The sequence below is a fragment of the Lynx canadensis genome, chromosome B1 (assembly GCF_007474595.2).
Source record: "Lynx canadensis isolate LIC74 chromosome B1, mLynCan4.pri.v2, whole genome shotgun sequence".
Taxonomy (NCBI): domain Eukaryota; kingdom Metazoa; phylum Chordata; class Mammalia; order Carnivora; family Felidae; genus Lynx; species Lynx canadensis.
The window spans coordinates 85,337,186-85,364,623 of NC_044306.2; the positions used below are offsets into that span (position 1 = coordinate 85,337,186).

The 27,438-nt window shown below is 43.0% G+C and overlaps 1 protein-coding gene across 1 annotated transcript in view; it reads left to right on the top strand.

Moving 5' to 3' along the window:
• Nucleotides 1-2,477: 2,477 nt before the first annotated feature.
• The window catches only part of RNF150 (ring finger protein 150), a 259,010-nt gene continuing 234,049 nt past the window's right edge, over nt 2,478-27,438 (top strand). Inside the window, exon 1 of the mRNA XM_030313019.1 lies at nt 2,478-2,996. Coding sequence (XP_030168879.1) covers nt 2,513-2,996 — 484 coding nt within the window. The 5' untranslated portion in view covers nt 2,478-2,512. The remainder of the gene's footprint in view (nt 2,997-27,438) is intronic.

Consider the following 27,438-nt stretch of genomic DNA (forward strand, 5'->3'; position numbering starts at 1 on the left):
GACTTACTTTGGACTTTCCCAGCTCAATCCTGGTTCCTTTTACTGGAGGAAACCAAGATCTGTTGGCTACTTGATGTAACCATTGCTTCTGGCCTCTGAATGAAGAGAGCTATGGTGTATACGTGTGTGATTTCACACCTACTTTTAATCTAATCCAATGCCTCAGGGTCCTTCAGAGTTTCCTTTCTTTACAGATTTGTAAAATTTTTTCCAACACTAAGAAATCTGTCTCCCATTATATTCAATATTTTACTTATTTGCCCACTGCTCCTGTAATTAATCAATTTCCCAGCCAGGATGCTGCCTCCTTGACCCTGTCATCTCTTCAGGTTCTAACTTTTCTAAGAGAAAGAAAGGATAAGCCGTAGTCATGCATTCTTAATGATACAGATTCTCCAAGTGTTGTGGCTGGAGAAAAACTACTAAGAGATAAAAAGGTTTGGGGAACCACCTTGGTTTGCTAAGGCATCTGTACAGAAACTAGCTGGGAGTTTTCAGCCAATGGACTGTTCCCTCAGATCTCTGGTGATTCAGGGACCAACAGCCAGGCAATCTCCATGCCTGCCTCCTTGGCTTTAGGTACTATAAAAAGCACTGTCCCAATTGCCTAGAATCCTATTTTCTAAAATGAGCAAGTCAGGAAAACACACAAAACCAGCACATCAAATACCATAGAGACAAATTCGTCTAAGTAGATCTTCTTGTGCCTGCTTCTAATTTGGTATAGCTGGAGCTCCTTGCTCTCCCAAACAGCCACCAGCTGTTTGTACTGCTTCTGGGAAAAGAGAAGTTGTGCTGGGGGACTGTTATTAACAGAAAGCTGTAAACATGCTAAGGTCTTACGGAAAAGGTGGACGTTGGTTTTTATCACCCAGTCCTGAGTTCTCTGAAAGAACTCCAGGTGGGACGTTTAATGCGAGTGACTGAGAACCATAACATACATTATGTAGTTTTCTACGGCAGGTACAAGTCAAGGAAACTGTTAAAGTAGAACAACCATCCGAACACTGAAATGATTAGGGGCTGTGCTGTGTCAGTTTTGAGAACATTCTTCTAAAGGGGCTGTGGTCTCCCCTGACTAGTTGTGATCTCTACATATACCTGGAGAACACACCATAAATATTAATAACCCAAAGAAACCTTCCTTGCCTGCTGATTTTGTTAGTCCTCTGCTACCAGTCACGACAACCCAAATAACCACTGGGTGGAGAAATAGCTCACCCAGTTTCTTATACAGAAAACACCCGTTCTATAAGAAAGCGTGTCACCTGTTTGCTTCCAGATGGGAGGAAAGAAACACTTGCCTTTACTCCCTCTAATAGAGTGGTCCCTAGACCAGCAGCATTGGCCTCCCCCGGCAACTTGTTAGAAAGGTGTATTCTGGAGCCCTAACCCAGATTTACTGAATCGAAAATTCCGTGGCAGGGCCCATCAGTCTCCGTTTCAACAGGCCCCACGTGATGCTGATACACACTTCTATTTGGTAGTCACGGCCCTAAGATAGCCCCGGTGTGATGTTGTTAAGTCCTAGCTACCAACTTGCCCTACCCTTTGGACCTAGGATGGATAATTAGGGAGCTCACTTCGGCTCTTCCTGCAAACGCTAAGGCTGTTTACGAGAGGCGCCTTCTTTGGCTATACTTAACGCGCAGGAAGTCGTTCCTGTACTCAAACGTCAAGGGGTCGCTTCCCCCTTTGCCTCCACCTGGACCAAATCAAAGATCGCGTTGAATTTGAGACCCGGCAGGGGTCGCTGCTGCCCATCAAGAGAGACCGAGGGAGCGTGGCAAGCGGAGCCCAGAATCTTTGACATCACACTAAGCTCCTCCTTGCACGCACACATTATACACACACACAAACATATACAGACACACAGACCGCGTTCTCCCCTCTGTCCTCTCTCCCACTGCCCCCAGGTTCCCCTCTACCGGCAAGTGTGTCCCCGGTGTGGCCACCCGGCGGAGCGAGGAGCGCAGCGCCCACAGCTCCAGGGACCCGGCACGCGGCAGAAAGCGACCGCCGAGCCGGCAGCGGGATCCGCTCGCCCGAGCGCTCAGCGGCGGCGGCCGGGACACCCTCGGCAGCACCCCGGGCTTTGAGGAGCCGCGCCCGCCCCCGCCGGGGCCGGAGCGCGCGGAGCCGCCTCCCCGCACGCTCTTGGGGCCCCTGCCACCCCTATGAGAGAAGCAGAAGCCGGGCCAAGGAGCTGGACACTCGGCAGCTGGACTCCTCCGCAAGCCCAAGCGCCTCCTCCACCCGCGCCCCTCCAGCACCCGTGAAGCGAAATGCTACCGCCAAGCTCCAGCTGAAAGGGGAAGGGGCCGGCGCCATCCCCGCGCTCGGAATCCGGCCCCCGCGGCGGCTGCGCGTCCCGGCCGCGGGCCCGCGGGCCCGGGAGTGAGCAGGCGGAGGAGGAGGAGAGGCCGCCGGCCCGGCTTTGGCCGGGGCCGGGGAGGAGGGACGGGGCGGGGGGAGGGCGCGGGGGGCGGGGAGGGGGCCCCGGCGGATAAAGATGGCAATGTCTCTCATCCAAGCGTGCCGCAGTCTGGCTCTCTCAACATGGCTGCTTTCCTTTTGTTTCGTGCATCTGCTCTGCCTGGACTTTACCGTGGCTGAGAAGGAGGAATGGTACACCGCCTTCGTGAACATCACCTACGCGGAGCCCGCGCCGGACCCCGGGCCCGGAGTGGCGGGCGGCGGCGGCACCGAGCTGCACACCGAGAAGACTGAGTGCGGGCGCTACGGGGAGCACTCGCCCAAGCAGGACGCGCGCGGGGAGGTGGTCATGGCTAGCTCGGCCCACGACCGCCTCGCCTGCGACCCCAACACCAAGTTCGCCGCCCCGGCCCACGGCAAGAACTGGATAGCCCTCATCCCCAAGGGCAACTGCACGTACAAGGATAAGATCCGGAACGCCTTCCTGCAGAACGCCTCCGCGGTGGTCATCTTTAACGTGGGCTCCAACACCAACGAGACCATCACCATGTCCCATGCAGGTAAGTGGCCCGGGCGGGTGCGCGGCGGACGCGGGCGGGGGGGAGGGGAGCCCCAGGGGATGGAGGCGCCGAGAAGGATCCAGCGCCCGCCTTCTAGCTCCTTTCTGGGAGGTCTGCGCGGAAGACGCGTCTCTGTTCCCCGGACCTATTAAGTTTTGCTTTGCGTTACTTCGAGGGGGTTTACGAAGAAGGGAGGACTAATCGGATCGCGGGGGAAGGAGGACCAAGACCGGGAGAGTGTGTTCGGATTAGACAAGTGTCGGATGTGGGTTAGCTGAGGTGGGCTAACTTCCGAGAAGGATCTGGAAGGTGAAGTTTGGGGGCAGGGCTCACGTATTGTCCTCAGTTGTGGACCTGCCCCGCACCTGTTTGGAACCAGCAGATCTGATAACTCAGCTCTGCACCCGTGTGTGCATCAGGTATACTACTGATGCAGGCGTTTCTGTGTCAGGCGGCGGGTAGGGTTACTGGTGCTGGCAGCTCACCGCCGCTAACTTGCTCCTTCAAGTCAGGTTTCAGCTCTGGGAGATTAAGAGTTTCCCCCCTGCTGGGCTGACGTACATCATAAATAATAATAAAAGTCCTGTGCTCTGTGGCAGTCGGAGAAGCTGACAGGCAGACACGATGGTAAATAATCCTCAACCTGCCAAGAAGAGCATGGTGGCCATAAAGTTATGCCTACTTTTCCAGTATTTCATTATCCTTTGCATGAGTGGGAGGTTAAATATGCTGAAGGTTTTCTTTCCGGCAAGAATGAGGCGATTTCAGGGTAGAAAGAATAAGCTTTTCTTAATGATTGCAGGGTGCCAGGGCTAGAAATACATTACTGCCCCCAAACTCGTATTTATTTACCCTTAGGCCTGACATGCCAGTGCTTCCGCGGTAGGAACCAAAAGAAAAAAAAAAAAAAAAAAAAAGTCCTCTCCAGCCTTGTCAGCATAATCAGCTACTTTTAGCAGTCTGGCCTCCTTGAGTTGGGCCCTCCTTCCCCAGAGGGGTTCCTGGGCTGAGGCTGTGGCATCCCCAAGGAGGGGGAGGAAATAGAAATGACAGATGCATTTTCTGACAGTTGTCTAATCAAAAATGTCATTTTCTTTAAAAGCCACGTTTTAATAAACAGTTATGCTACTGAAATGGAACACCAAGCTTTGGCTGTATTGTTGGGGGGGGGGGGCGGCGGTGCATTCTTGGGGACAAGGTTTTATTCTGAGAGCTGTATTACCTGTTAATGAAGTATAGAATTGGTCTGTCCCTGGTAATCAACACCAGCTGTCTTCAGCAAGGAACTTGTCAACCTTAACACAAACAGGTGGAGTGGGGAAAGTTCAGTGCTTTTAACACATAGGCCAGAAAATGCAGTCCCTTAATTAATGAAGAGGAGAGGCAGTTCACTTTTTAGAAAAGCTATGATAGAGTATTTGGGAGCAATTGATATGTTTTCTTGAGCTCAGCAGTTTTGTAGTGGAACAGATTGTACCCCAACATTGAGTCCTAGGAGCACTACTTAAACTTTATGATATTCAAGGATTTGGAGGACTATGGAAGATCACTTTAGGTCACATAAAGTATCTTTAAACATTTAATTTTTTTTTTTTAAATTTTTTTTTTTTCAACGTTTATTTATTTTTGGGACAGAGAGAGACAGAGCATGAACGGGGGAGGGGCAGAGAGAGAGGGAGACACAGAATCGGAAACAGGCTCCAGGCTCTGAGCCATCAGCCCAGAGCCAGATGCGGGGCTCGAACTCACGGACCGCGAGATCGTGACCTGGCTGAAGTCGGACGCTCAACCGACTGCGCCACCCAGGCGCCCCTAAACATTTAATATTTAAACCTTGATTTGAGGGGTTGTGAGGAGGGTTTTGTTGTTGTTGTTCTGTAAATTCCAAAAAGATTGTTAGCTAATTTTCGGGGTTCTTTAAATGTTTCTCTATGCATATGCGTGAAATGTTAAACTGGGCTTCTTTGAACAGAAAGAGGCATCATTTGTTCCTGTCTAAAAAGGTTTTCCAGAACTGCCAACACACTGGATCAATTGATGACTTGCCTGTTCTTAAAGAAAGCTGATTTTCCATACAAATGATGCTTAGTGGGACATAAGCATAAACATAGTGGGAATAAAGGGTTTAGTAATAGTTTGAAAGTTAAAGGCTAGAAAATGTAAACAAAATTCTCTAGTTTCATTATGCTGTTTCCAAAAATGTGTTAACACTGTATTTGCTAATAGCTATGAAACTTCTATATTATCATTTGACATATTGCCACATTAGGAGACACTTCAGTCAGAGATTGCATTGATTTTTGCTAAAGTCTCATTATAAGGAGATACATGACTGTGCAGCTTGGCAAACCCTTCACTTTACTCTTAAATATGTTTCCTGAGTTTCAAACGCTGAGATGCCATCACTGATTTGTCTGTCCCTGTCTTTCCCTCAGCTCCAGAACTTGAAGGCTTTACTTTTTTCTAGTTAAGTTGGAGTCCTATTTCTAAATTCATCTTAGGAAATGGTATACATTTTAGATGTGGATCCGTCTTCCTAAGGATCCAGAGGATCCTTACATTTGTAAACTTTTTTTTTTTTTTGTAAGTACAATGTATTTTTTTTTTAATTTTTTTTTTTCAACGTTTATTTATTTTTGGGACAGAGAGAGACAGAGCATGAACGGGGGAGGGGCAGAGAGAGAGGGAGACACAGAATCGGAAGCAGGCTCCAGGCTCTGAGCCATCAGCCCAGAGCCCGACGCGGGGCTCGAACTCTAGGACCGCGAGATCGTGACCTGGCTGAAGTCGGACGCTTAACCGACTGCGCCACCCAGGCGCCCCTGTAAACTTTTAAATTCAGTCTCCAAAAAGCTAACATCAGACTTTGCATGATTTTTTTTTTTTTTTTAATCTCACCTCTCCTCTAAATCCTTTATTTTTGGAACTGCTAACTTTAGGTGAGAAAGTCAGAATTTAGTTACACCACCTATCATGTAATATGTATGCATTTGGAGTGACATGATCCCGACATACCCACTGTCTTGAAATTCAGTTAAATAGTCAGTTACCCTTGCCATATAAACTTCTTTCTGATTTTTTTTTTCTTTTCTTGCTGAAATAATTTTGGGTTTCTGCCACTTCTGCAATTATGGTTTCTCATTCACAAAGACACAGATTCTCCTTGAATACACTAGTACTTTTACTTTGTAACTGGTTTTTACAAATCTTTTTGAAAAATATGACTGCTTTATTGAGAAAGAATTCACATTTACAATTCACACATTTAAAGTATGCAATTTAATGGCTTTTACTCTTCGGAGAGTTGTACAACCCTCACCACTAATTCCAAAAAGAAACCCTGTGTGCATTAGCAGTTACTCCTCTTTCCTCTCCAGACCCCCAGCCCTAGGCAATGACTGATCTGCTTTCTGTATATTTGCCTATACTGGATATTTCCTTTACAGATGGGACCATGCTTACATCTGTAGCTGGCACATAGAAGTCAATAAATATTAACCCTTAGAAGCATTGTATACACTGATACGCTTATCCATAAACTGGATCCAAAAGAACTCTAGGCTGCACTGAGGCCATAGCGGCCCTGGGGAAGAGCTCTTTATTGACCCTCCCATGCTTTGAAGACCAGAGCAGTTGTGCTGGTTCCTGTCTGGCTTCTGTGATTTGAGACAAGAGTGTTCTACCTCCCTCTGTTGGTTGTTGAACATTTAAGGATTCTCCTGTTGCATTTGTGCTTTGTCTTGGCTTAAATTGTAATCTCATCCTAGCAGGGACCTGTATGGTCAACAGGGTAGATTTATGTGTATGGAGACAGTTTGTGACTGGGTTGTGACATTGTAGGAATGATCCATTTTTTTTTTCCCTTTCTTAAGAGCGTGTATTTACTGTCTTTGTCCTTTGCTAGTGTGCAGACAGAGGGAAATGAGAAAACTAAACATCTATCTGAACGGAAGAACTTTTGAGGGACTTGGTCCCTAATAGTACTTAGAGATGGAGGAATGGAAGAGGTGCTTAAGCTGGTTAGAGAGTAAGCTCAGCTTGGTGAGGAGGAGCCCAGGATGAGATCTATCCCATGTATTCTAGCACTTGTCCAATGTGGGAGGAGAAAACAGGAGGTTTACTGACACTTTCTTGTGTCGGTGTGTGCTAAGAGTTTTATTTTATTTATTTTTTTTTTTAAATTTTTTTTTCAACGTTTTTATTTATTTTTGGACAGAGAGAGACAGAGCGTGAATGGGGGAGGGGCAGAGAGAGAGGGAGACACAGAATAGGAAACAGGCTCCAGGCTCTGAGCCATCAGCCCAGAGCCCGACGTGGGGCTCGAACTCCCGGACCGCGAGATCGTGACCTGGCTGAAGTCGGACGCTTAACCGACTGCGCCACCCAGGCGCCCCAAGAGTTTTATTTTTTAATTTGTTTTTAATGTTTCTTTTCGAGAGAGCACAAGCAGGGGAGGGGCAGAAAGAGAGGGAGACAGAGGATCCTAAGTTGACTCTGTGCTGACAGCGGCGAGCCTGATGTGGGTCTTGAACTCACAAACCACAAGATCATGACCCCAGCCAAAGTCCGCTGCTCAACTGACCGAGCCACTCAGGCACCCCTAAGAGTTTTAATTCATGGGTTCTTGCTACATTTGTGGCCGTTATTTTAATTGGTAAAGTCTACCTTTGCCTTAACCTCTTTAAAGGAACTAGCTGCTATAATTAATTTTTTATGGGACTCATAATTTTCTAGAATGTGTTTTACATTTTCCTTTAATTGGTATGTTTGCATTGACTCTTTCTTTAGTATATTGTGGTTCTCTCTTTGAGAAGTGATAATATTGGCCATGTAGTGCCTATTTTGTATCAGGCATGTCGTAGGAACCTTACGTGTATTAGCTCATTTAATTCTTACAACAACGCTTAGATGGGTACTATTATTACCTTGACGTACTGAGACCTAGAGGAACTGAGGACCTAGATACGGAGAGGTAACTTGGCCATGAAGGTGGCAGGTGGTGGAACCAGGCTTGCAAACCTGAGTAGTCTGTCTCCCAAGTCTGTGCTTGCAACTACTGCTCTGTATTCTCTCTCAATTTGCAAGGACACTGTAAAAACTATGATTTAATGCATACAGGAAATGATCTAAAGTGAGTTCTTCAGAATACTCTAACAAGTCTATAGGCTGAATGCCCTGTTGACTCACACACTGGATTTTTGTGATGGGATAGATGGGACCTTCTACTTAGGGCTCTTCCTCCTCCAGATATCCCTCTGAGTAACTGGCTTTGGGTCAGTCACTTTTTCTATTCTGGGCCTCCGTTTTCTCTCTCTGTAAAATGAGAGGTTTGGATTAGTTGATATCTAAGAGCTGTTTGAACTCCATAATTCCTTATATATTCAGAAATCAAGCTGTTTCTACTAAAATCCAGATTTCTGCCTTTTCTTCATCACAAAAACTGACCGCAGGGACCTGTGTCCCACATGGCAACAGGCAGCTGGAGCAGAGAGTGGCTGGCCATTGATACGGGCAGTGTGCTGGTTAGTTGGCCCCGTCCCCATCTCTTATGGTCTGGCTCCTGGCCTGTGCCACTTATTTTGCCCCTGCCTCAAGCCCAAGGCCATTGTATTTGGGGCCCCAGCTTTACGGAGTCAAACCAGGGTCAGTGAGAAATTACAGAAAGCCGACTTTTTCTAGTAAAGGGAAGTGTTCACAAGGATAGAAGAACCGTTCATAAAGGGGAGAGGCTTCCTTGGGAGGTGAAGCCTTCTCTTGTGTTCAGATTGAAACTGAACGAGGGTGCTGTGGAGTTGCTGAGTGCGAGAGTCGCGCACGGGCTTCCACTGGGTGATGCCTTAAGGGTCTTCTGGAGCCCAAGCACTCATGATTCTCTGTCATTTGGATATTTAAGAAACCCTTGAGCCTCAGTTTTCCACTTAGCTTCTCTGTATGCGTCTTAAGAGAAAAATATCATTTATGCTTGGTCTTAATCTCCCGGGCCAAACCATCTCACCCTCCCCATTTAGTATTTATATACTTATTTATTTGGCACTAAACTACCTCTTCACTGGTCTCTCTAGTGGCAGCCAGACATCCAAGAGCCAGGAATTCCAGACTCTGTTATTAAAAGCCATAATTCAGTGTCAGAGTTAGATAACATTCTTGGCAGTGTAACCTAATATGGCCTGGGCATTTCAAGAGACCGTATGACTTGTTTACTAGTTTGGGTCATAGAAAGACCAATCTGGGGGATTTGGAAGGAATCTTACCTTCTACCCTTCCAGCCTTTAGTAAGAATTCCATCCTTCTCTCTCCTGATGGCTCTGTTCTTAAAAGTCCCCAGCCTTCTCAAAAAGGAAGGAATTTATGACCACAAAATCTGGAAAGATTTAGAAAGAACCTGGGACTTTTTAACTTTGCTTCCTAGTTTTATAGAAAGGAGGAATTATGCTTCTGATGGGATGTTAATTTGTCTAGGGCCCAGCCTCCACTTTTGAAAGGGACATTAGCCGTTGTCATTGCATTTCTGGACCTAAAACTTAGTATATGAGGAATTTAATATCTTGATAGCCCCTGAAAGTCTTCAGTTTATCCCTAGAGGAGATGCTTTGCCTTGTATACACTCTAAACAGGATCTTCACTTACTGCTGCGTGAGTTGAAGTGATGCTGGAATTCAGCGCAGTTGATCATGTAAATTGAGAGATGCTAAATTTGAGTTAAAATGAAATTCAAATCCTATTCAGATGATCTCCGCTTTTAAGGATTTTGTTGGGAACATAAAACCCAGAGGAAAAAAGGCCGCCTTGTGCTGTGTGATTGTTCTCCACTAAGCTACAATTATGGTGGTTCTGTTCAATGGAAACCTTGTCTATAAGTATAATGTAAGTTTTTATTTTAAACTCTGAAGGATCATTCACTTGACAGTTCAACTGAAGTGTGGTTTACGGATTGGAGTCAAAGTATTTTATGATTATGTTTCTAGTCCTTACTTTTCTATGTGACAGGAAGGTTGAATTTCTTTTACTTCAAAAGCTTTGGTGATAAATTGATTTCTGTAAGTATCTTAAAAATTTTTTGTCTATTCCATAATATATAAGTGGTATTTAGAAAAACTTTTTCAGTAGAAATAAGCATCGTTTGTCATAAAGTTAAGGCTTATGCGTTAGACTGTTAGCTTTTTTTGATATTAAATATGTGAATATTTCATAATATAGGTTAAAGATTTTTAGAAATAATTTTGTATTAAATATATGGCTCATGCATGTCCTTTCCCTTGGCAAAGATATATAAAGAGTACATGGAATACATATTTTAGGTAAGATCCAGGAAATGTTTTTTAACCAATTCGACCTGGTATTTCTCCATCATAAATGGCTTTTTACATAGTCCACTTAAGCATTACTGAAAAGGCAAAGATTTGAGACTTTCCCGAGAGCTGACATGCACAAATGCCTTTTTTTTTTCTCCTTTAATTTTTTCCTTTGGTCCCCCCTTTCCACAGAAGATATTCATGTGGCCATTCTGTAGCTATGAACTGACTAAACCTACATCTGGAATGTAATTACAGATGACCCAAAGAATAGTGGAATCGGATAGATGTTTTCTCCTTTATTTACCAGGAAGCTGCTGGAAATGTTTTTCCTCCCAGATACCCACCAGACTGGCTGCCTCTCTCAGATCCCTTCTCTACTGTGACCTCACCACGAAGGCACTCCCTAGCTACTCTATTTAAAGTAGCAGCACCCCTCCCCCACTCACCATCCTCCACACTCCCTACCTCTCTCTCTGCTTCATTTTACTTCTCATTAACATGTTTGTTGTCTGTCTCCTCCCCCGGAATATAAGACCCACAGGAAGCAGGGCTTTTAGACATCTTTTGTTCATCACAGAGTTCCCAAAGCCTAGAAGAGTCCCTGGTGCATGGAAAATGCTTAGTAAATATTGTTAAGATCTGTGAAATAACCCGGAGACTGGAAAGATGGACTGTGTCAATACGTTGGTCTCTCATGTCATGAAGAAATATTCTGTGACACTAACATTTTTCTTAGCTTTTGACTTACATAAGGGAAGTCAGGGAGATTCTAATTTGAGTCTCCCACTGAAATGTTTATTCTGCATGTAGAATGTGGCAGGAAGTAGGTGCCTGGTTCATGTCCTTGGTCTAAAGGGAAAAAAGACATAAGCAGGAGGGTCTCAAAAATAAGTTGCAAATACAATTCTGTACATGTGTTTCTTGTCCTGCTGTTTTAGAAAATACATATCTTTTTCTCTTCTTTTAAATGAGAGACATATGCCTTATAGAAAAACTTGAAAATCTGGAACATTTAAAAAGAGGGAAGATAACAAAAACCACCCTTAACCCAGCCACTTTTTTTTTTTTCAATATGTGGATGCATATTTACTTTTACCAAACTGGGGATATATTACGTGTTTTGTGGCTTTTTAAAATTTAAGGGTACATTTTGAAATTTGTTTCCACAATATTTCTATGATGATCCCACTTTTCCCCTATATAAACAATGCTACTGAAACATCTTGTGTACCTAAAAATGGGTGCATGTCCATGGTTACTTTCTTAGGTCAAGTTCCTGAATATGGGACTAATTAGTCAAAGGCTTCTCCTGTGTGGCTGTAAAGCAGGGTTTTTTGCAACCCATTTTGTGGTCTTAAGAGGTGTGCTCACTCACTAGTATGGCTCTGTTGAAGGAGAAAGAACCTCTGTCAATTATTGGAGCTACTAGTCTTGTAGCATAGCTTTTCTCCAAGCTAGACTAGTTTGGCAGCTCGGGCAAGACACCAAAGGTAGAGAATCAGAAGAAATGAAGCCTGGGTAATAGAGTCATCAGGATGGCAATTAGCGGAACCCCTCTGTTCCCTTACATTTATCTATGTCTTGGGGATGTGAAATGCAAATTGGAAACCGTGTGTTTGGAGACGCAGGTTTCATTTGTGGTTTTACCTCACATTGGCTTTACCAATGGCAAGTCGCCTCCCCTCCCCGGCTCTCGTTTTCTTTCAGTTGAAAGTGAGGAGCAGGAGGCTCCTGGAGGGGAACTTGGTTTAGATCAGTGATTCTCCACTCTGGCTGCACATTAGAATTACCTGGGGAGTTTAAAAATTCTAGATGCTCAGGTCCTACCTGCAGAAATTCTGATGTAATTGGTCAGGTGGGCAGAGGACTCTCTGGATGAGGCTAATGTGCAGCCAGGGTTGACAGCCACCTCACTGGGTGGATCTAAAGTCCTCCTTGAGTTCTTATATTCCATAGTTTTTTTTTTTTTTTAAGTTTGTTTATTTTGAAAAAGAAAGCACGAGTGAAGGAGGGGCAGAGAGAGAATCCCAAGTAGGCTTCACGCTGTTGGCCCCAGAGCTTGAGGCAAGGCTCGATCTCACGACTGTGAGATCACGACCTGAGCCGAGATCAAGAGTTGGACGTTTAACTGCGCCATCCTGGCGGCCCCACCTAGTTCTTAATAATTTAAAGATATAGTGACTTTTTTTCCTTTGACGATATCTGAATTCCACATGAGAATTTTTAAAATTTCAGGATTATAGTGATTAAAACTATGAGGGTGTGTACAGTAAGTATTATTTCAAGACATGAGTTAGTGATTCACAAATAATTACCAGATTTTGGAGACCAGCAAGAATACAAACAGATGGCAAATACAGCAAGTACAAGAAAGCACACAAACTTCTGTAATAGTCAAAAAGAGTACAAAAATGAGTCAGAAATGATTAGACAATTAAGTTGGGTGAAATTTCATTGATGTGATAAATGTTCATTATCTTTTTTTTTAATGTTTATTTTGAGGGAGAGAGAGGGAGAGGGAGGGAGTGGGGGGGGGAGAGAGAGAGAGAGAGAAGCATGCAAGTGGGGGAGGGGCAGAGAAAGAGGGAGACACAGAATGTGAAGCAGGCTCCAGGCTCTGAGCTGTCAGCACAGAGCCCAACATGAGACTTGAACTCGTGAACCGTGAGATCATGACCTGAGCCGAAGTCAGATGCTTAACCGACTGAGCCACCCAAGTGTCCCTTAGTGTTCATTATCTTGATTATAGGCTTCTGGGATTAGAGGTAGAGATACCATGGTATTTTTTACCGAGTAGGAAGTACCCCATTTGGCACATCATCATTGTTATTACCCAGTTTGGGAGGCAGCACAGGGTGGTGGTGGGAAAGACCATTCTGGTACACGGCCGGCCTGGGTCTGAACCCTGACAGTCACTTGCCTAAGGAGACAAAGAATCATAGGTATGGAGATAGAAATGTGAAGTCCTCTGGTTGGTGAGAGTGATAGAGGTTTGTGGGATTTGAGCACAGTGGAAAAGATGCTGTCAAGACCTAAGAGTCTCACAGGGCAGACGGGGCTTGGACTCTCAGGAAGCAAGTGATTAACCTAAAGCCTTTGAGTCTTCACCTGTGAATGAGCCTCGTGTGTTATCCATCAGAACTGTTGTGAACTTACACAACAGAGTAGCCACTGTGAGCATGTAGTGTTAGCTCAGATTTTTGTCAAAAGAAATATGTGGAGACTCGGACTCCAGCCTTCCCACCTTGTATTCTCACCAGCTGAATCCCAACTATCCTGCTCTCGGCCTGGAATGCTGTCACTCCTGCTTCCGTTCCTGCTCCCTGCAATCTGTTCCCCATCCAGCAGACAGAATGAATTTTTAAAAATCAAAGGACATCACTCCCTTGCTCAGATCTTCCAGGGGCTGCGTATCATACTTGGAACCAGGTCAGAGGTCTTGCTGTCACCCCCAGGGTCTGGTGTGGCCCCTGCCTGCTGTCCAAGCCTCTGTTCCGGCCACATTTCCCCTCACTCTTTCCTCGCCCCTCTTTCTGGTCCTCAGACATGCCCAACTTGCTGCCACCTTGGGGCCTTTCAAATGCTCTTTCCTTCAGCTTTATTTATTTATTTATTTATTTATTTATTTATTTATTTATTTTTTAACGTTTATTTATTTTTGAGACAGAGAGAGACAAAGCATGAACAGGGGAGGGGTCAGAGAGAGGGAGACACAGAATCTGAAGCAGGCTTCAGGCTTTGAGCTGTCAGCACAGAGCCCGATGCGGGGCTCGAACTCATGGACCGCGAGATCATGACCTGAGCCGAAGTCAGCTGCTTAACCGACTGAGCCACCCAGGCACCCTGACCCTTCAGCTTTTTTGATATAATTATTATCTATTTATATAGCAAATCTCTTTATGAAACATCTCTGTATGCTTCTGAAATATGTGAGAATGACCTCTAAACAGGAATATCTGGTAGATTTGTATCTGGTTCCCCCTTATTTAACCAAATTATTTTTTAATTTTGTTTTAATGTTTATTTTTGAGAGAGAGACAGAGCATGAGTGGGGGAGGGTCAGAGAGAGAGAGAGAGAGAGAGAGAGACACACACACAGAATCTGAAGCAGGCTCCAGGCTCTGAGTGGTCAGCACAGAGCCCAACGCAGGGCTTGAACCCACAGACCATGAGTTCATGACCTGAGTTGAAGTCAGACGACTAACCAACTGAACCATCCGGGCACCCCAACAAAATTATTTTTTAAATGCAGGTTGCTCGTCTGTCACCTGTACCCTGAGGGGAATAGCTTTCAGCAAAGTCCAATGTGGTAGCGCTAGAATCATGGGATTTAATCACTCAAATGGGCAGGGAGAGTTACCAGTCACCACCCTCAATTTTTTGTGGATTTCCTCCAGATTTTTACATGGCTCATTCCTTCATATCAACGGACCCTGCTCAGTCGTTCCCTTTATCAAGAGTTTTCCTTGGCCACATAAAGTTTTGTGGTGGGGGCAGGGGGGGGGGGTTGTTTTATTTACTGCTACTCATTCTCTCCTCCTTTATTCTCCCTTATTTTTCTTCATAGCATTTATCATTTGAAATCGTTCTATTATTTCATTCATTCATTGATTACTGTTTATCTCCCCTGTGAGGACATAAGCTCCACAAAGGCAAGGGTCTGGTCTTAACTGCTGTATTCCTGGAGCCTGGAACATTAAAGACATCCAGTAAATGTCTTTTGAAAATGAGCAGATAAATGAAAGGTAGAATATGTACCCGTCCATATTTTTAAAAACATTTTTAACATTTATTCATTTTTGAGAACCAGAGCATGAGTGTGGGAGGGGCAGAGAGAGAGGGAGACACAGAATCCGAAGTAGGCTCCAAGTTCTGAGCTGTCAGCACAGAGCCCAACGCAGGGCTCAAACTCACAAACCGTGAGATCATGACCTGAGCTGAAGTCAGACACTTAACCAGCTGAGCCACCTAGGCACCCGTACCCATCCATAGTTTTCAGATGCATTGATCACTTAATGGATGAAGTAATGACTAGATTACATACACCTTATTTGCCTTACATTGAATGTAAGATTTAAGTTGAGACATTAAAAACCTCATTTCTTATCCTATGCACAGAACTATTCCTGCTGGGCCTGTGCTAAGGGGATTCATCTACTGCCTAACTTGAACTTAACCCTTGATGAGGTGCCTCCTTAGGGTGCTCAGGGAACCATCCTTTCCCTATTCATTTGCTCCCCTATTTCCATTGCTCAGCAAATGGAAAGGGCCTTTTTCTTTTGGCCTCCAGTCAGGAATGTTGGAGGATCTGGAGCAGGAAGCCAGTCACTATTTTCTGAAATCTTCTATAATCCTACCAGCGTGTCTAAGGGCACCTGGTTGCCTGGTCCCCAACACCTACAAACAAGTGTTTCTCTGTTTTGAGGAGCTTTGCTTTGGAGGTCTTCAAGGGCTCTTTTTACAGACCATGGAACAGAAGTGTCCTTTGAAGTCAGCTATTACGAAATACAAGAAATCTGGAAGAAGTACCTGGACATAGTGTCGCCTGGGTGTTTTTACTAGGAGTTGGGCATCTGGTAGATTGGGTACTTCAAGGGAACCTGAGTGTTACCACAAGGACATCCTATAGGTTGATGGTAAATGCTACCTGTATAGTTTTTGAATCTCTCTGCGTACACACTACTTCATTACAGAAGAATCTGAAGTTAATGGGGCAGGAAGAAGGATGTCAGGATTTCTGCAAATGAAGGAAATAACAAATGACAAATGACCAGTGAGATAGGCCAGATCGTGACCTTTTGGGCCATGAGAGCACTATGAGAAAAATCTCAAGTTTTCTCTGAAATTGAGTAAGAGGACTTTGTTAAAGCAATTGTTGTAGCATTTGAGGTTTGCTCTAGAGTGAATTTAATTTCCTACGTATTTGTGTGCTTTTGCTTTTTAGTTCTTAAGAACTATATGCATAAAGTTTGAAGCAATTAGGTAATATTATCCCTATCAGTTTAATAGTTCATTTTCTGTGGAAAACACATACTGTATCATTACTTTGTTCTTTGTTCTTTTCATAACTGCATTTGTTATATGAAACTGATCCCATTTTACTGAGATTAATTCCTTACCTGACTGTCTCTCCTTGTAGACTGTGAGATTCCTGAGTGAGGGTGCTTTGTGCCTCCAGCCCCTTGCCCTGGTAACCACAGGTTTCTTGAATGATTCCCCATCAGTGGCAATATTAGCTAATCTCAATCATGACCCATCTTGATGCCATTCACCTGGTGGGAGGTACCTGGCTTTTATATCAAGCATTTAAAGGAAATAATCAGCATCTTATGAGGCTCACCTTGGCAAACACTAAACCTGCACAGGAGAGGTAAGTGTCCTTCTCATAGGGCCATGCTCAGAAAAAACATGAAGTGATGCTTTATTACATGCAAACCGAGTTCTGTAGATTAAAAGTTTTTAGTCTCTTTCATCCTGTCGACCTTTCCAACCGTCTTGAAAAACGATTCACCTAATTAAAACTCGATTCTTCTAAGTTAGAAAGTCTTATTCTCTTTGACTCTTGTAATTTGGCTTACTGCTGTCTGAAACTAATCAACTTTCTCCCATTTCTGCCGAGATACTAAATTAAGTATATCTTAGCTTATTACTCATGAAGACTTTTGAGTTTTATTAATTTAGTCATATTGTGAAAAAGACATTACCTTGTGGGTAAGAGGGGGAGAAAAGCCATTTTCTTTAGTGAAGCTAATTAGAACCTTAGAAGCATTTTGAACCATAGCATAACCATGAGCCTGCTTGTTATTTTTATATTTAGTCTTTGAAAAGATGGCACATAATTACTAAAGTACATTTTGTGCATTTCAGAATAAGTGATATTTTGGCATTAAAATGAAATTTGAGTAGGTTAAGATATTGGAACACAGTGCATGCTGTCACTGTTATGCTAAAACAATTGCAGTTCATTGACTCATGCAAATCTATTCTGTTGTGTTTCCTGTTCGCATCTCATCACATTTACCACCAGATCAACTTGAATGAGAAAACAACAGCTCAAACTCTGGCCCTTGACTGATTGATAGATTTGATTGCTTTGACATTTTTCAAAGGAACGACAGTCCTGAAATAGGCCATTACCTTGTTTGGTCTAATTGGTTACCATCATATTTCTAGAAAAGATACGCTGTCACAGGGAGACTGATTGGTAGGGGGAGTGGTCGCTGTCAGCGTTCATTCCACTGTCCTGTGCTTCTGGGTGGGTCTCAGCCCCAGATTCCGTCCATCCTTTTCAGGGAGTGGGAATTTCGGGTGAACGGACATGTTTCCTTTCTGTAGCTGACAGTTTGAGTAAGCTTCTATCTCCACACCAGGTAGCAAGTCTTCCATAGTGTATGGTGTTTGGTATTCTTCAGCTGTACTCCAGGCTGAGAAAAACCTAAGATAGAAGGAACCAGGATCATTCGCTTCATCTTCACCAAAAGGCAGAGAAGCAATGGGAACCAGGATCATCTAAAATGTTTGTTCAATTGCCAGGGTGATGGGGCAGCAGGATTCAAAGGCAAGTAGGTGTGACTCAGTCCTCTCCACTTGCCAGTGCTTTGTTGTCTAGCAACTCTGTGATGGACAAAGTCGGACTGGGCCTTGGTATTCATGAGCTTAGGGTCATTCAGCAGGCCTGACACCAGTTCCCCAGGGGGTCAGGGCCTGCGGAGCACTGACATGTCAAGTGCTGCAAGCGAGGTGGCTAGACAATAGCCGAGGAGCCCATCGGCAGCCACATGGCCATTGTAAATAGCCACTGTGCTCTTTCTCACGTGCCCCAACTTCTCTTCCCATGGGAGACCACTGAGAAAAATTCTCTCCTTTTTTGAATAAGACCAGACATCCTTTCTGCAAATCACCTCTTCCGCTTCCAGGCTTCTGTATGAAATCTGTCACCTTGTTCATTAGATGAACTCCGCAAATCTTTGTTAGATTGAATAAATATTAGACCTTGTTCTGAACACATGAGACTCTAGCACTTGCAGTAGATGTCTTTCAGACTTTACTTCTTTCACAGACCCTATGTTTTTGGAAACTTGCCCAGAGTTACAGATGGACAAAAGCAAAGCTGGTATTTTAATCCAGATCTATATAAATTTCAACTGTATTGTGAGGCGTATAGGATTTCTTTGACTTTCTACTAATTTTTGTGTCAGTGTACTTTTTTATGAGGGGAAAAATTTCTTCACAGATGATAAGCTGTAGAGAAACGCTGTTTCCCATAAAAATTGGGAAACTTAATCTGCCATTGTTAAATTCATTGCATATCTGCAGCGTGTGGTTCTTTGGTTGCACAAGAAATATTTCTTATTGAAGTTGTAACGTATAAATTACTAGGGATTTAATTGTTCCACAAGTCAAGTCCTGTCCCCTGTGGATGTGGTAATGTCTTTGGTATATTATAGTCCTTGTCTGTAAATTTGGTAAAGAACAGTTCTAGTTCTAGGGATTTATTCCCATTAGTTAAACACGATGCTGTTCTTAGAGAATTGCGTCAAGCCCCTGTCTGCTAATGCTATTAAAGTAAAAGGGTCTCTGCAAATTTCTGCCACAGAATGTTATTTTTAGTTTTATAAACAAATCATTCTCTTCACATTTATCCAACTGTGATTTTCCTAGGTTTGTAATTACTCTTAACATTTGCAAACCAATACCAAATCCCATTTGCCAGAAAAATATTTCAAGGTCAAAATAAAAGAATGGCGCTTCCTGTCATTATGAGATTTTAAAAAGTGTGTGTGTATATGTGTGTGTGAATATAGTCTATAGTGTAACATTTTAATTGGTTCTGGATGATGTCTAATTCATGTAGTCCCAGAACAGTTTTGCTTTCTCATTAAATTGCTACACCCTTGATTTTAAATAAGATTTTCTTTAATTAGGTTTGTGGTTCTTCATGCTCAGTAACTCGTCTATTTTTAGTGTTCTTTTTTCGCTTATTTTAACTAATTCCTAGTATATTCTACTTGTAAGATTCTTATTGGTAAGAGTACTCCTAAAATCTGTTTTTCTTCACAGACACACATAGTTTTACCTCGTACACAAATCTCCCCAGGTGCAAGCAGGATGAAAAGGCCCTTCTAGTGTGAGCTTCTATCTGCCTGTTGGTCAGTGGGTTTGTAGTTTTTTTCGTCTGTATTATCAAAATTACCCAGGTCTTCTATTATTTTTTAGTTAACCACAAAATAGAAATAGGCCTTTACTGAGGGATTTTAGATATCAACATTGATCATTTTATTTTATTGATAAAATGATTAACTCATACTTTTTATCAATGAAAACCACGAGACCCTAAGAGTTTGCCTTACTGGAGACCACACAGCAGAGAATAAGTGTAGTTGGGAGGGAAACTGCCTTGGATGGTATCTGTGAAATACCACTTAGGGACCACTTCTTCTGGATCAGAATCTTCTACCTTGGTGCTATTGGTATCTTTGGCCCTATAACTTCTGTACATAGTAGGTTTTGTGAGCTGGTTCATTTCTGATCTTTTTTTTTTTTTTTGATATTTATTTATTTTTGCGAGAGCACAAGCAGAGGAGGGGCAGAGAGAGGGGAACAGAGGATCTGAAGTTCTCTGTGTGCTGACAGACTGATGACAGGGAGCATGATACGGGGCTTGAACTCACAAACCATGAGATCGTGACCTGAGCTGAAGTCGGACATTCAATTGAATGAGCCCCCCAGGTGCCCCTCTGGTCTGTTCTTACTCCTAGGGCATGGCCCTTCAGGTTACTTACCGGATAATCTCTTTCTCAGTGGATCCAGAAGAGTAGATTTTGCTCTCTGCTACCCTGAGATTGCCAAAACAGCTGATTGGCTTTTTAGCCTCTGAACAGTTGCTTTCTGATTGGTTTCAAAGCATGTTCCTCTGATAATGAGCAGCTCAGGAGTCATCAGAGACCTCAGGAGGAAATTGCATGCAGAATGTTTTAGGTATGGTTCCTTTTTATCCCTGGTCCTTGAATCTCTCAAGTCCTGGCAACTTAGTTATCCTTGAACTTTGATTTTTTTTTTTTTCCTCCCCCTCCCTCAACTTGTAAGATTGCAGCAAGTCCTAGGCTGCTGTTTTCTGCTTGGTCACTATGATTTGAGATCTGATTTCACAAACTTCCCTAAGTGGGAAAAAAGGCAGCAAATGTAGAGCTCCCTTCTGTGTATTTTCTTTCTTCCTAGGCTGTTGGACCCTCATGTTCTTGTTGCTTTGGTTACTCTCATCTTAAATTGTTATTTGATTTTTTTGTTTTTTTTGTTTTTGAGAGAGCGAGTCAGCAAGCAGGGGAGGTGCTGAGAGAGGGAGGGAGGGGGAGAGAGAGAGAGACAGACAGACAGACAGACAGACTTCCAAGCAGGCTCTGCACTGTCAGTGCAAAGCCAGACGTGGGGTTCCATTCCCAAACCATGAGATCATGACCTGATCGGAAATCAAGAGTTGGTTCAACCGACTGAGCCACCCAGGTGCTCCTAATTAAAGAAAAAGAAAAAAATCTGTTGTTGTTAATGGAAGGGTTATTCTGTTACTGTCTGCTCACAATAGGTAGAAAAAGAAATCAGCCTTTTTGTTTTTGCTTATACATTTCTGTTCCTAGGATTCCCGTAGGATCTGCCATCTGTTGTCTTGCCCCCAAGGCCTGTCTTAAATGCTTCCCCTTTGCTGAGGGAATTCCTGCTTCCTTTTAGATGTGAACTCTTCCTTACACGTTCTCAGGTAGACTTTTCATCTGTACATGTTTTAAAGTATTTGCCGTGTTTTATCATGAATCTTACGTTTGTGTATCCCCATCATTAGATTTGGAGTGACCGGAGGGCAGGGTAATTCTACTTCTACACCCTTGCTTCCTTCATAACACCTAGCACAAAGGACAAGACCTTATTCAAAGCACATGCTCAGAACGATGTATAGAACTGAAATGAGCGCAGAGCACTGGCTAGAATGGGCAGCAGACCTCTCTAAGTTTGGAACTAGAATTTATCCCATGCAAAATGTGCTTGAGATGATAGGAACAGAGTCATGCTAATTGTATCCTATTATTTGGAATAAAATTGGGCTGGGGGTAAAGAGCAAAGCAGACCTAATTAGTTCCTTTTTCCCCCCTTATTTTATGAAATTATCACTTCCACTCATTGACCACCAAGCATCTCTCATTGTGCTGTGAACTTTTACATAGATTATCTCACTTAATCGTCTCAGAAGCCCTCTGGGGTTAGCTTACTTGGACGACAGATGAGATGATTAAGTTTAGGCAACAGGCCCTAAATCACACTCTTAGTTTAGTGGCACAACTGGTCTTGAGTGCCAGTGAAATTCCAGAGCATGAGCTGTGGGGCACATGTGATGGGATGGGTTTTCTGTCTTCATGCTGCAATTAACTGCTAAGAAGAAGATAGAGTTCCTTCTATTGACATGCAAATATGTTTACTTAGCTTGCTATGTAAATACAGTGAATCTTGGGCAAATCCTTGAACATGTTGAGCCTCAGTGTATTCAACTCTAAAATGACAGTCAAGATGGTACTTAGCAAATTTTGTTGAATCTAAAATACCACTGATGTTAAGATGTAAAAATGTCTTTTGTACACTGAGAAAAAACCGTATCACCACTTTGACATGGTATTAGAAGAAGCATCCTGATTTCAGAGATACTAAAATGTAACAAAAAGTCTTCATAGAACTGAACTTTATTATGTCATAACTTTGTTGTGAGAATTTTTGAGTGTAAAGCACTTAGCGTAGAACCTTTAAATTATTAAATCTAGGATTATGAAATATGGATAATGCACCAGTATGTAATCTAAGAATCCTTGTGACAGTGGAGACACATGGAATTTGTTTTAAAAGAGTCCGTATTAAAACTAGAACAATATTCTTAACACAGCAGCTAACAGCATGCTGGTACCAACTAGGGCATGTAAGAATTAACCCAGTTGCAAGAACTCTGCAGAAGACTGGTCTGCCCCAGCAGTTGTAATCAAATGGACTCCCCGGGTCTGAAGCAGGCACAGGCCAAGAGCACTGCAGAGATGTGAGCTCTGTGTGGAGAGCACTGTCTCACGCCATTCCTCCATGAATTGTATGCTAAGAGGGAACCGTAACAACTCTCCGAGAGGGGAGGAAGAAGGAAGTCCAGTTAATACAAAGTGAACCGTGCTGGCTGTAATAGAAGATGTAATTGATGTGTTGGGATTTGTCAAAAGATGGCCAGGAGAGCTGAAAGAACAGACCTGGTGAGCTGTCTGTCTTTGCCTCAGCCCAGGGTAGTGACATTTTAATGATTCAACGAAAGAATAAAATATATCCCATTTGAATGGATGAATTACTAGCTAGTTAAAATGGTTTGATCTCTTCTAGTTTTCTCAAAAATTCTATTCGTGTAGTAGGGAGGGTAATACACGATACAGACAATCCCCTTTTCATGGAGCCCATATGGCATGAGAGTATTGTCAGGAGATGATGTTAGCAGCCTTCATGACGGTTATGTGGGTCCTCATCACTTGAGCACCATTACATACAAAAGGAAACAAAAGGAAACAAACATTTTTCAAGAATTTACTGTGGGTCAGGCATTGTGCTGGCCTGTCACATCATTATTTAGACATGGATTTCTGGTTAGAGCCAGACTAGAACCCGTCTGCACAGACACAGATCCCAGTTCTGCCTCCTAATAGCTTTGCTACCTGGGACAAGTTAACTGACTCCTGCTTCAGTTTCCTTGCATGTAAAATGGGAATAATAGGTTCTGTTTCATGGGATTCTTACAAGAATTAAAGGGTTGATATGTGTAAAGCATTTATACATATAAATATGATAATAACACTTGCTAATAAGACAGCAAAGTAATCTGTGGTACTAGGACTCATGTCAGTTTTATCAGAAACCTGTATTTTATAATCTCTCTTTACTCGCTAATATGTACTATCCTAACGCTGGACAGATTACATTAATTTGTTAACTTTGATTTCTAGAAACACCGACTGCCGTGACAGATAAACCTATTCTTCATTGTGTTTATATTCATCCCCAATTTGGGCATTGGCTGTAGAATCCTCTTTTTTTTTAATTAAAAAAAGTTTATTTTGAAGCAGAGCCTGTGTGTGCTCTTGTGAGTGGGGGTGAGGGGAGGGCAGAGAAAGAGGGAGGGAATCCCAAGCAAGATCTGCACTGTCAGAGTAGAGCCCAGCATGGGGCTCGATCCCACAAACTGCAAGACCATGACTTGAGCTGAAACCAAGAGTTGGACACTGAACCGACTGAGCCACCCAGGCACCCCTGTATAGAATCTCTTCTTAACCTTTCATATGTTTCAGGTGAAAGAACAAGCATTAAAAGATTATACTCTTGGATCATACTTAATATAATTGTATCTAGCATAGTACTTCTTTTTGATTTCATTTATTCTTAGTACTTCATAGATGGAAAAGATACTGTTATCTCAGCCTACAGGGCAAGGAATTGAAGCTCAGAGTTTGAGTTCTGGCGAAAGTAGGACTCAAATTCACATCTTAATTAGAAAGCATTTTTTGCTGTGTTTACATATTTACTTAGTGGCTGTTAATTGAGCACCTACTATGTGCAGGTGTATTAAATCTTAGCTATACCAAGAACAACATACCACTTTTTTCCGAAAGCAGATTACTGTCTGACAAAGAGGTGGAGTTTGATGTATGATATTAGTGTGAACAGAGTACTAGAGGAGCCCCCAGGAATGATTAAGTCACCTAGAGATTTGAGGGAGATTTTATGGAGAAAGTGATATTTGAAAATAAGCAGAATTGTGAGGAAAGTAAAGATGCGAGCACATTAAGCAAAGGAAACCATTTGTGTGATTATTGAGAGAAGGTGAATGAACCAGAGTGACAAGTAAGTGGTCTTATGCTGAGATGAGACAAAAAACTAGTTTGAGACAGGAAGAGTGCTGAGGACATTGGCCGTTTCTTATAGGTGATGGGAAACCATTAAAGGCTTTTAAGTGGACATTGTCAGAGCTCTGCTTTAGAAAGTAATTGTGCTGAGGTGCCTGGGTGGCTCAGTCGGTTGAGTGTCCGACTTCAGCTCAGGTCATGATCTCACGGTTCGTGAGTTCGAGCCCCGCGTCGGGCTCTGTGCTGACAGCTCAGAGCCTGGAGTGTGTTTCAGATTCCATGTCTCCCTCTCTCCCTGTCCTTCCCCCACTCATGCTCTGTCTCAAAAATAAACATTAGAAAAAAAATTTTTTTTAATGTGCTAACTGTACTGAAGAGTGTGTATAAGAGACACTGATTTTTAGGGGATGTTAATTATAAGGCTGGTAACAGTGGTCTCGAGATTTCAGAAAAGCTTCTAGAAATTGGTGTCTGAATATAGATGGTGGACTAAATGACATTTTGGGCTGGGTGATTGATGAACAACATAAAAAAGGGAATGTAAGAAAAAGGTTTGGAAGGAAAACGTGGATTCGGTGCTGGGCGTGTTACATTTGAGGAGGTTGATGCTGCACGCTGATGTTAGTGCCGCTAATGTGGCAATGAGGATGGATGGACCAACAATGGAGGAGGTTTAAGGTGAGGATAAAGCCTGGGGGCAGGGGGCAGGATCTTGGGGATTGCTAGTGGGAAGGAAGTTTTTGGTTACAGGACAGCCAAAATGACTCAAATTATGGGAATCTAGGAATGAGCGAGTTTCAGTAAAGAGGTATGGAACAGTACCACATCCTAAGAGGTCAAGGGCCTGAGGCTATTGGTTTTGCCGGGTAATGATACCCCGGGACTAGATGATATCAAAACCCCTATCCAGTTAATCCTTAACTTGGAAGTTTTTGTTTCTAGATTTGCCCAAGGGCCTGTAATAGATCAATAGGCCAGTCTGGAGAAATTCTTTAATTTACGAAACCATCATGGAGGTTTATTCCTGTTTATCTATGGGTATGAATTTGGTGTTGCATTGCTAATCCTGGCACTTAAGTCTCCCGAAAGAAACGCCTTAATGTTTGGGTTGTGTGGAATATATAGAATTCATCATAAGACTCTCCGAATTTAACTTAACCTTCTACACAAGGGGCCTGCAGTGTTGGGATAATAAAAATGATGGCTGAATCCAGTTATATTAATATTTGGATGCCAGATCATGATGGGGATAGACAGTGTCTCAGATTGCAGTTGAAGTTGAGAGGTCGGGGTGTGTGTGAGTATTATCAGCATCATGGTGCTGGAAGTGCCCGAGTTTCTATTCAGGCCTTACTGGAATGATTTCAGCTGAGACCTCCTTTCCAAACTTACAAAGATAGAAACATTCAAAGATAATTCATTATTTGAATGATCATTGTGTAGGCCATTGCAAACACTGGCATTTTAACAAGCATTACTCCCTCCCCCACCAAAAAATAGGCTGACAATTGGGGTCTTTATGTCTGCAGCCAATTTGGATTTGGGACACTGAATGGAATCTTTAAACTATTGAGAGAGGAGGGAAACAAAGTTTTGCTAAGCTTGAATGCATCATTCTTAATGTATAGGGAGATCTAAGGTAAAATCTAGTCACTGCAAACATTTTATAGCTCTTCTGTTGAGTTGCTACTCAGCTCTGACTGCCCTTGGCTTTATTGGAGATGATTCAAAACAAAAGACCAAGGTTTCTGCACTGAGAATTTTGCCCAGTGATGTCATAAACAGATGGGAAGATGGCTCTGGTGGTTATGCTTGGAACCCATACAATAAGAATGAGCGGATACTTTCTTGCATCTTTACTAGTGACCTCTGACCTGAATTATAGGAGTCTCTGTTCTCCTCCTGTGCTCTGTAGCTGCCAAACACTCTCACGGTTGAACTAATTAGGTGATGTGCTTAAATCAAGCAAACTTGACCTTCCTCCTGTACCCCCAAACCTCATCACCCATATGCTTCTCTTTACAATCCCTGATCAGAACATACTGTCTCCATTATTTCCCTGTTGCAGTGTAAACTTGTTAAATTATTATGGGCTTATTCAGAGTTGAAGTAAAAACACTACTTATTTCTCGCTGCAGTCTTACTGCCTTGTCATGTAATAAAAGCTAAGTGGATGTCCCCAGGCCTTTGTGTTTGGAATTTTGTGTAAACAAAATCATTCTGATACCTAAGAGAACACAACTTGACATACAAAACTTCCACACTGGTGTTTGAGGTTTTCTCTGAATACCTCAATTTAATTATATTTCCACCTGTCTCATTAACCTTTTATATTATTTTTTTCCTAGCTTCAACTCAAAAGATAAATTTAGAAGGTTATACAAACTCTCAAATGAAGCAGAAGAGAAAAACAATTAGAATTCACTGCATGTGTATGGGTAGCTATTGTTTCGCAAAACTTATATTACATACACCCATGTATGTGTGTGAAAGGTCACAATGGGTTTAAAAGCTAAGGTCATAGATAATATTCCAGTGATTCACCATAATTCTTTCTCTACTCTGTGAGAATGCTTACAGTGTCAAGCATTATGACCATGTGTATTCTCCCCTGTACCGAGTAGTCTGGAAGCAGGCTGATACCTGCTCCCACCACGATGTTTGCTGATAGAAGCTTGCACAGAAGGGCTTCTGGGTAAAGAAGAGTGTTCACAACTCAGAGGCTAGTCTTTGCCGAACAAAAGCCAGGAAGATGTCTAACACTATCCCTCGATTGTGCAGATGTGCTTATAGCTTTTATCAGAGGCAGAGAGGGCTGTGTGTTCACGTCAAACAAGGGTCTCTGGCAATTTAATCTCATGTGAACTAGCAAATGGGATCCGGAATCTCTCTCTAGCAATAGTAGTACAGTTGATGGACCCTGCATAGTAAAGGAGAAAGGCTGTGTACTTTAATCTCCAAATCCTAGGGGATGAGGAGATGAAGAGTATGCAGTTAGTGGGGTACCCGGGTGGCTCAGTCGGTTTTAGCTCTTGGTTTTAGCTCAGGTCATGATCTCACGATTCATGAGTTCAAGCCCTGTGTCGTCGGGCTCTGTGCTGGCAGCATGGAGCCTACTTGGGATTCTCTGTCTCCCTCTTTCTCTGCCCCTCCCCTACTCAAGCTGTCTCCGTCTCTCTCAAAATAAATAGATAAAGCTAAAAGTATGCAGTTAGTATCTTCATTTTGAAAGTGTCTGAGAAGGCA